General features: G+C 37.7%; 1 protein-coding gene across 1 annotated transcript in view; it reads left to right on the forward strand.

The window, feature by feature from the left end:
• Window positions 1-10,646, forward strand: part of abca2 (ATP-binding cassette, sub-family A (ABC1), member 2) — an 89,919-nt gene that overhangs the window by 57,238 nt on the left and 22,035 nt on the right. Inside the window, exons 42-43 of the mRNA XM_016291658.1 lie at window positions 10,003-10,144; window positions 10,392-10,526. Coding sequence (XP_016147144.1) covers window positions 10,003-10,144; window positions 10,392-10,526 — 277 coding nt within the window. The remainder of the gene's footprint in view (window positions 1-10,002; window positions 10,145-10,391; window positions 10,527-10,646) is intronic.

Genomic DNA, 10,646 nt, shown 5'->3' on the forward strand with positions numbered 1-10,646 from the left:
ATGTGTATAAAATAAATAAATAAGCATTATCTTAGGCTATTTTATGTTTTATTTTGGAAATTTTGATGTTAGCATGTTGCTATGCTAACAAACACTACTGATTAATTTTCAGTAATAAAAATACACGTTTTTTTAGAATATAGAATGTCTTGAATTAAGCTGATTGTTTTTACCCTATTGGTAATTTATTAAGCATAAAACTCCAGTAAAATTTGTGTAAAACTAAAAAAAAAAAAAAAAAAAAGGTTTTTTCTCCCAAAAATTAAAAAAAAAAAAAAAAATTAAAAAAAATGGTGGGGGGGGGGTCTAGTAACCTGAATTGTGTAAATAATACGTTGACAACAACGGTTTAATATCAGCGTTAATCTTAATAAATACTGGTTGTTTTAGATAATTTATTGGGTGTGGTTAACGTACTTTAATGACAACAAACTCCATCAATGCTAGCTGCTAATTAGCCGAACGCATTAATGAAATGTACACATTTCAATTTCGGTCATTTGCTTCTAATAACTTTCTAACAAGTAAAAAAATTGGTTGAAAGTGCCATGACAACAAGTTTAAGGGCCGTATGTAGTCTGAGAGCAGCTGAACGCGACTTTTTAAATGTGATTTGATTAGTTAGGATACACAAAACATTAATAAAACTTAATTTGAAGACAGGAATAAAATAATTTCCTTACCAGAGTCCGAATATCTCGGTCTCCCGAGATCGCGGAAATAGTAGGTGAAATCCAGGCAGTTTTTATCTTGCACCTCTCCTCTCGAGCACAGATCGGACAGAAGCTCCAGCGCCTTTCCACAAATCTCATCCTCTCTGTCTGCAGGCATTTCCCACCAGCATCCTTCTGAATGAAGACTCCTATAACGCCTGTCGAGACACAGCTGACCGCCACTTCCAGCTTCTGACAGCGCTCTTCATTCTCGCCCAGCACAATCCCATAAGGAAAGTTGAATTGAACAGTGTCCAGTGGTGTTCAGATCAAGCCCACAAGTTTGCACACATGTGAATGGCTCTAGTTGAGCGCCTAGCGCTCCGTGACACTGATTGAATTCACTCAGCTGGGCTACACCCGAAGAAAACGCCAAGTGTCGGTGCTGAATTGCGTCTTCATGAATGAAAATCTGTTGGCTGGCTCGCATCTCCCTCAGTACAAGCCTTCTGGGATCCCTTGTCTTCTGCCAATCTAAAACTGCTCCTCCCACACCAGCTTTGCTCTTCTCCACATGCACCAGACTTCTATTACAGGATCATTTGGCTACTAAATCCCACTTGTGCTCCTCAAATCCATAATAATTCAAGTTGGAGATAAATTAAAGAATGAGAAAACAGAAAAAAAATCTGTCAAAATGATTTCAGAGAGCAACGTTTTTGTTAAACAATGATATAACAGTTGCAAAAACAGACGAAATACAAATAAAAAGGTTTTGAAACGTAAATTTGGTTGTCCTTGTTGTTAAATTTACGATTAAAAACACATAGTACACATGTACTTGTCGTAGAACTTGAAATTTATAGGCTATTTAATAGGCTATATATAGGCTATTGCTTCATATAGGCTGAATATATATGAATGTATAGACCTATATATAAATATAGCTATATACATTTTATATAGTATTCATTTTTGTGGCATTTTTACATACATTTTTTAGTTAAAATTACGATAATTTTTAATTTGAGTAGGCAATTTTTTAATGTAGGCTAATCTGATATAGATATAGATAGATTGACTGATTGATAGACAGACAGATAGATAGATAGATGCAGCTATATATATATATATATATATATATATATATTTTTTTTTTTTACATAAATACTGTAGGCCTATGCTTTTAATGTAGACTGATTAATTGAAAAGAACTGGTTCGAAAGAGTAATTTGTTCGCGAATCAGGCATCACAGCTTTGAATTTGATGCAAATATTATAATATTAATCAAATGTAAATAAAATAAAATATATAATTTGATGTTTAATTTTTGATTTATTTTGATTTATTTAGACATTTTTTGAAAAATAACAAAAGTAGCCTATAAGATCAGCCCTCGAACAAAGGACTGCTGTAGGATAACTAAACAAAACAAAGTACACAATAATGAGTAGAATAAAATAATAATTTAACAGGTTTGAGAAGGATGAATGAACTGAGCTTCAAAGCTGAATCAAAAATATAATCAGTTATGTAAGCCACCATCATTTGTCTTATAGTACACATTCAATTAGAGCCCTGCAATTTAGCCCGGGCCCGACTTATTTACGCCCCTAGCTGCAGACCAATTTTCAGGTCATAGACCACATGCGGGCCGTTCATCGGGCCGGTTTTAGGCTTCTCCTTCTTTTTACATTTGAGACATTAATCAATTAAGGTAATGGAAAAGATGCGCTACACTGGTGGAAACAACACGAGGCCAGGCTACCGCCGACTGTCAAGACCGGCTCGCATGGTGTTTCGCGCCACCACCTCCACAGCGAGCATGCCTTCAGCACAGCTGGAGTTAAAAGAAAGGACTCGATTAAAACTTGGGCTTCCCTGACTAAAGATTTTTCTAGTCGTTCATTTAAGACATTATTTGACTGATCGCAAGTTTATATTAATTTAATTATTTACATAGGCTAAACCCCTACGGTGGCCGAGAGACAGTGTTGCCAACTGCTTTCAATTGAAAGTAGCTAAAACTGGTAGCTAAATGTCACTAGATGACATCACAATGGTAAATTCACTGATCTATATAAAGATGAACGTAGATCAGTGGGCAAGATGAGAACTTAGATAAGGTTTGTCAAAGAAGTTGCTATATTTGTCCCTAAACTTTTGAAAAAAGTCTCAAAAGGGGCGAGGAAGTTGCTAAATCTAGCTACAAAGTAGCTAAATTAGCAACACTGCCGAGAGAGCTCAACGCACTGCAAATGAAAAAACACATGCAAATAGAAAAAAACACTTGCAAATTAAGAAAACATCTTCATCAATTTGACAACACACGCGCTGCAAATTCTTACAACACAACCAAATGCAGAAACGCGCTGCAAATTCTCACAACACAACCAAATACAGAAACGCGCTGCAAATTCTCACAACACAACCAAATACAGAAACGCGCTGCAAATTCTCACAACACAACCAAATACAGAAACGCGCTGCAAATTCTCACAACACAACCAAATACAGAAACGCGCTGCAAATTCTCACAACACAACCAAATACAGAAACGCGCTGCAAATTCTCACAACACAAACAAAGAAACGCACTTCCCTTAAACATTTCCGATGTGATCTGTGCATATTTGCAGCACGTTTCTGTTTTTGTTAGTTTTGTATTTGCAGCGCATTTCTTTGTTTGTGTTGTGAGGATTTGCAGCGCGTTTCTGTAGGCTATTTGTTTGTGTTGTGAGTCTTTGCAGTGTGTTTCTGCTTTTGTGTTGTGAGAATTTGCAGCGCGTGTGTCAAATTAATGAAGATGTTTTCTTAATTTGCAGGTGTTTTTTCATTTGCAGCGCATTGAGCTCTTTCGGCCACCGTATAAACCATTTTAATAGTATATTCGCGCTGAAACACATGCATAAATCTTTCCGTAAAGCTCCGCAAAAGTATTAATGACTATGAATGTTTCAAGAAACTAGCAAGGTCATATTTTAATTATTTGTTAATAAACTATTTTCTGAGTCCATGACGGCTGCAAAGAAGCTGACGATTCTGACTCGCCATCTCCACAGAAATTGATCAAACGTGGTAAACTCAATGTCGGCCGCTGCATGGCCGCTTGGTCGTCACTTAAAAAAACTAAAACTTGTGTTTAACAAACAAAAAATGCTCAATTTTTCAAAATTACCTTAATAAAGAAACGAAAAGAAATATAACCACTTTGTTAGGGCCTACATTTGAGGCCCGTGCAGGGCTTTACATTCAATGCACTTTGTGCTGTCTACACATGAACTATAAGATACTTATGAGAAAGATATTCCCAGTTTTTAGATGGATTATATAGTGCTGTCGTCAGCAGCACAGATCCGATATCATTCCAAATAGTCCTGTAATGGAATAAGAGGCTTCTCTCGCTCCAAGTACAAAGACTTGGGCATCTAGAGCTCACGCTCCAAGGCAACATCAGAAGACTTAAAGTGGATTCTCTCCTCGCCCTTCCCTTCCTCCGGACCCATCTGTAGCATCTAATAGACTCAAACTCCCCACAGACTCTGTGTTAAACAATTAACCAATGTGACAAGATATACAAGGACTGAAGTCAATGCTAAAACAAGTGCAGACTGTCCCACATCCAAGGATAAATGCTAATGAGATCTGAAGATTTCTCACCCCGGCTTTCTTTTTACCCCTCTCTCTTTTTGCTCCTATCTATGGCAGTGTGGTGCCACATTTTGTGTTTTAATTAGCTCTCACACTTTGTAATTGCCAGCCATTCTCCACAGAGTCAACAGACAGAGCTGTTCTCTGTGATAATGTAGGTTCTGTGTTTCCTGTTGGATTATTCATACGGGACTAATCTAGAGACCAGTCATGTCTCCCTACAGATGTTCAGTCGCTTTGAAAGAAAGTAGTCAGAGACATGGCTAAGTACGGCTGGCCTTCTTTTACCTTAATGGCTAGTTTATGTGCTCTGTTTTGTCTTTATAGAACAAAAAGGGATTGTTTGCTTGGTAGGGTTGATGTTTAAAGACTCTGCCTAACTTTAAGATGTCTTTAGGGATGCATTTTATGAGATACGAACTGACAGGGCACCAGACTAAAAAATGAGCCATCTAGGAGTAAAATAAAAATGATTGTTCAGAAGCACTTCAGTTCATTGAGTGCAGTTTATTTACCATTTAACAAAAGTCACAGCGTTCACAAAGTTCACAAAGTCACAAAGTTCAGCACGGATTATCTGGTAATGTGAGGCATTCACCGATCGAATCTTGCACCTCCCGATCTGCTCGCACACAAATCGGGGCCGCCCCGATCATATCAGACATGTTTGATATTTAGGATTTAAATCGGGATGATGACGGCTATATGATTACGTCAGTACTTTCACAATAGCCAATGCGCAAAACAGCTGCTGTACGGCAGCTGTATAATGTGTCGAAAACGTATCACAACTGTAAGGAGAAAAAGAAGCACTGGAGTGAAATCGCCTCAGTTTTGAATGTACTCGGTGAGTGTAGAAAGCAGCTAGCACACTAGCTAACATATGTAAACATCACTGAAATATCAATGACGATCTGCTGCGTGATATCACGTGAGGCGCTCCCTCAGCAATGATAATCTTAATAATATCTTGTAGTGTGTGATTCGCCACGATGTTAAAATCTTTTAGTGTGTGCATGTTTAAGATTTGAGGAAAGATAATCTGCAAAGATTCTCCTTATGTGTGTGCTGCAACCAGATTTCATAATCGGTTAAGATTTTAAAACTCCTGTAGTGTGAGCCCGGCTTTAAGTTTCCCTTAGATTCAACATTAAAATGAAACAATCATCACACCTTTTTAATATTTTAATGTTTTTAGAACAATTTTTATTTATATATTGTATTATTTAAACCAGCTAATTAATCAGACTCAGAATCAGAAAGAGCTTTATTGCCAAGTATGTTTGCACATACAAGGAATTTGTTCTGGCGACAGAAGCTTCCAATAAGCCTACACAGAGACAACAACAAAAACACACAGATAATAAAAAATAAAGATATGTGAAAAAAATACACATAGGCCTATGTGTGTGTACATTATACTGAGGTAATATGAAAAGAAAATGCCATCAGCACTTTCCTGGCCGAAATGTGAGTTTACAGGTATGATTTAAACACCATAAATTACTTAAAATATTCATTATTAATCATCAGTAGATTGGAACAACACTTGGCAAGTTGGCATAAATGTGAGCTATTTGGTGATTGCTAGCTGCGTTTTTATTTTGAAACGTGCCGTGCTCGCGCTTAATTAATTCAATCATAGCCGTTCAAAGTTTAATGATCACATTTAAACAATAGGATGATTCCTATTCTGCTATCCCCAGATTTGAGATTGAGACTCTGAAGCAGCATGTTGGAACACAGTGACTGAATCTAAAACCTGCAGTTGACACATCACACGCTGATTACGTTGATCACACGTTGATTACATCCACGCAAGTCACTGAACTCACACTGTATGACATTACAGAAAGTTGTCCGGTCAAGCTCCTTTCACACAGCAGTGTTGTGTTTCTTGTTGATCTGCACGTTAACATAAAGACATTGTGTGCTGGGCTTTACTAGCGCATGCATTGTGTATTCCGCTAGTATTTCGGTGGAATACATGGAACATACCAACTATACAAACTGTGTGCAGAGCCAATCTGCCCAGTAGTAAAGGAAACCCTGCTGCATACGGTGAGTCTGAATTAGCTGCAGGTATCTATCTAGGAAACATTGACTGAAAACTTTGATTGACTGTTGTTTCTCTATAATTGTGCACATTTCACAAGTCATATTCGTTCTGTTGTTTTCTTTTATGAAGATTGTTTAATTGCACTAAAAATTCTGTTTGTGTTCACAGGCATCACAGTGACCAATCATCCCATGAACAGAACCAGTGCCAGTCTTTCTCTGGATTATCTGTAAGTCTTCCTCTCCTCTCTTCTTCCTGTTGCAGCCCTCAAACACTCATTGCTTATTTCTGATTTCATATCCGCTCGTCTAGGCTCCAGGGCACTGATGTGGTTATTGCCATCTTCATCATTGTAGCCATGTCCTTTGTGCCAGCAAGCTTCGTGGTCTTCCTGGTAGCAGAAAAATCCACCAAGGCCAAACACCTACAGTTTGTCAGCGGATGTGACCCTGTCACTTACTGGCTAGCGAACTACATATGGGACATGGTAGGGGGATAGGAGAGACTGTGTGGAATTTGGTGTCTATTCACAAACAAGAACAGTCCTGAGGGCTAAATTGGTTTACACACAGATTTCTTTTGTTCTTTCTTCGTTAGCTGAACTACCTGGTTCCAGCAACGTGCTGTGTCCTAATTCTGTTCGTGTTTGACCTTCCTGCGTACACGTCACCGACAAATTTCCCAGCAGTGCTCTCTCTCTTCCTCCTTTACGGGTAAGCTCTTTCTGTGTGATGACTCAATCAGACGTAGAGAGACAATAAATACAGTTTTTTATCCGTTTTATTCAGGTCTTAAAATGCCACATAAAATGTGACAGTTCGCTCTCTCTTTCTAGCTGGTCTATAACCCCCATTATGTATCCAGCCTCTTTCTGGTTTGAGGTGCCCAGCACAGCTTATGTTTTCCTCATAGTCATCAATCTCTTCATTGGCATCACAGCCACGGTGGCCACTTTCCTCCTACAACTGTTCGAGCGTGACAAGGTAGGTCAGACAGAGAAATTTTTATCACTGATGGCATGGCATGTATATAAATTGTGTGTATAAGCTGTATGACAACATTCTTTTGAGCTCATGCACTATAGAAGAAATTATTTTTTTATGTCTTTATGTATCTCACTCCCACCCGCTTAAAGGGATAGTTCACCCAAAAATGAAAATTCTGTTATTAAATACCCTCTTACCCGTAAGGCCTCGTTCATCTTCGGAACACAAATTAAGATATTTTTGATGAAATCTGAGAGCTTTCTGACCCTGCATAGACAGCAACTACCACATTCAAGGCCCAGAAAGGTAGTAAAGACGTCATTAAAATAGTCCATTTGACACCAGTGGTCCAACTGTAATTTTATGAAGCTACGAGAATACTTTTTGTGAGCAAAGAAAACAAGAATAATAATAACTTTATTTAACAATTTCTTCTCTTTTGTGTCAGTCTTCGACTGGACTATTTTAACAATGTCCTTACTACCTTTTTGGGCCTTGAACGTGGTAGTTGTGTTGCTGTCTATGCAGGGTCAGAAAGCTCTTGGATTTCATCAGAAATAACAAAGGTCTTACAGGTTTGGAACGTGTGAGGGTGAGTAATCAATGACAGAATTTTCATTTTTGGGTGAACTATCCCTTTAAATTGACATTTTTGCCTGTCCCACCTTTTCAACCGTATCCAATTATTAAAATCATATAACAATGTAACATTTTATCACTAATATACATTTGTTTGATTTGTTTACCTCACAGGATCTAAAGTTGGTAAACAGCTATCTGAAGTCCTGTTTTCTCATCTTTCCCAATTATAACCTGGGTCATGGTTTGATGGAGATGGCCTATAATGAGTATATCAATGAGTATTACGCCAAGATAGGTGTGTTTATGCATTCTTCATCTCAGGGCATCGTCTTTGCTCTTTTCAGATGATAAAATGCCTTCTCTTCCCTGCAGGCCAGTTTGATAAGGTGAAGTCTCCATTTGAATGGGACATTGTGACACGGGGACTGGTGGCAATGACCATTGAGGGTTTCGTTGGCTTTCTCATTACAATTCTGTGCCAGTACAACTTCCTCCGGAAAGCCCAGTGAGTGTGATTTTGTATACAGCATGTGTGTGCCTTTGACAGTTTAAAATAAAAATGTTCTAAAGGTCACTGTTTTCATCTCATTGTAGGAGAGTGCCTGTCAACAGTCAGCCAGTTGAGGATGATGATGTTGATGTGGCCTGTGAGAGACGCAGAGTGCTGAGGGGAGATGCTGACAATGACATGCTGAAGATCGACAACCTAACCAAGGTCAGACACTCCATGACATTTTAAAACTTTCCCTTAACCCAGTGCATCTGACCTGAATCCATTGTTCAGTCCTCAAAATATCCTCAGAGCCCGTGTTTCCTCACAGGTGTACAAGTCTCGCAAGATGGGCCGGATCCTGGCGGTGGACCGTTTGTGTCTGGGGGTCCGTCCTGGGGAGTGCTTTGGGCTGCTGGGAGTGAACGGGGCTGGAAAGACCACAACCTTCAAAATGTTGACTGGAGATGAGAGCACAACAGGGGGAGAGGCCTTTATTCAGGGACACAGGTGCTACATTTAGACATTCAGCTTTGAATTGTTAACAGATTTCTAAATCCTCCCTCTCTTCCTCGTCATTCATATAATATATAGAATATATATCAAATTAGTTATTTTTTTATTTTTGTTCTATTTTAAGCATAAACCAATCTTTTGTTTATATGTTAAAACAAGACAAAACATTTTTCCATGAAATAAGAAAAATAAATGTAATTTTAAAAAAAGTAATATATTTTAAAAAACATTTATTTCATACTAAGCATAGTTCAAATCTATTAACATATTTACTGACATATCGCTTGAGACTTACTGATATAAAAATCATAAATAACTTTATTTGGAGTACTTCTTGTGCACAATGAACATTTCTTAATATGAAAAATGTGTTTAATGTCCCTGTTGATGAGGATTTTATGATCTTTGAATAATATCGGTCTTTAAATGCAAGATATTTAAAGTGCACCTAAAGTATACTTGCAATAGTTCCACTTTAGCACAATCAGATATACTTCACTATATCTTTAGTTGGACTTCAAGGTATTTGCAAGGTATTTTTGGCAGATGTAGAGTATATCTTGAAATAATTTATTGTTTTTACCCTATTTGTGATTCTTCAAGCATAAACCCCCAACAAATGTTGGTAAATTTATGTGTATAAAATAAATAAATAAGCATTATCTTAGGCTATTTTATGTTTTATTTTGGAAATTTTGATGTTAGCATGTTGCTATGCTAACAAACACTACTGATTAATTTTCAGTAATAAAAATACACGTTTTTTTAGAATATAGAATGTCTTGAATTAAGCTGATTGTTTTTACCCTATTGGTAATTTATTAAGCATAAAACTCCAGTAAAATTTGTGTAAAACTAAAAAAAAAAAAAAAAAAAAGGATTCTTCTCCCAAGAATTAAGAAAAATAAAAATAATTCAAACAAGTCTTATTGTCTAAATATTATTACCACTTATCCCTAATGCATTTCTGTGTTGTTGATTTAAAGCTTAATTTTCTTCTTTATTTTGCATATATACGACTAATGTGAATGACTTGGTCAGAATGAGTCTCTCATTATCCTGCAGTATCTTGCGGGAGCTTTTACGCGTGCAGCAGAGCATCGGTTACTGCCCTCAGTTTGACGCTCTATTTGATGACCTGACTGCTCGAGAACATCTGGAGCTCTACACACGCCTCCGCGGCATCCCCTGGAAAGATGAGGAACGGGTGAGCACACAGACATACACACACACTCCCTGTGTAGTCACACTGCATTCTGTGAAAGGTTGTCATGCACTTATCAGTGATAGTCAAGTGTGTGTAAGAGCTCCTAAAAGCTCTCTTGAAATCACTTTAAAAAGTGCAAGAGCACTTAGCAATCTATAATTGTCAGCTGCAGTTTGAAATTCATTGTTCTTGCGGTTAAGAATAAAAGATCTCGCTCTCTAATTCACTCTCTCTCTGTGTCCTGAAGTTGGTTCAGTGGGCTCTGGAGAAGTTGGAGTTGTCCAAGTATGCTGACAAACCTGCTGGCACCTACAGTGGAGGGAACAAACGCAAACTCTCCACAGCTATTGCTCTGATTGGATATCCCTCACTCATCTTTCTGGTTAGATCTCCCTATCATTCTTTTCTCTGAACCTGTTCCAAACTCGCTGCTGCTGCTGCTGCTGCTGCAAAAAAAATCAGTATTTTGTCTTGATTTATGGTTAAAAAAAAAAAAAAATAT

Source organism: Sinocyclocheilus grahami, unplaced genomic scaffold (genome assembly GCF_001515645.1).
Source record: "Sinocyclocheilus grahami isolate Dianchi unplaced genomic scaffold, SAMN03320097.WGS_v1.1 scaffold275.1, whole genome shotgun sequence".
Lineage (NCBI taxonomy): Eukaryota > Metazoa > Chordata > Actinopteri > Cypriniformes > Cyprinidae > Sinocyclocheilus > Sinocyclocheilus grahami.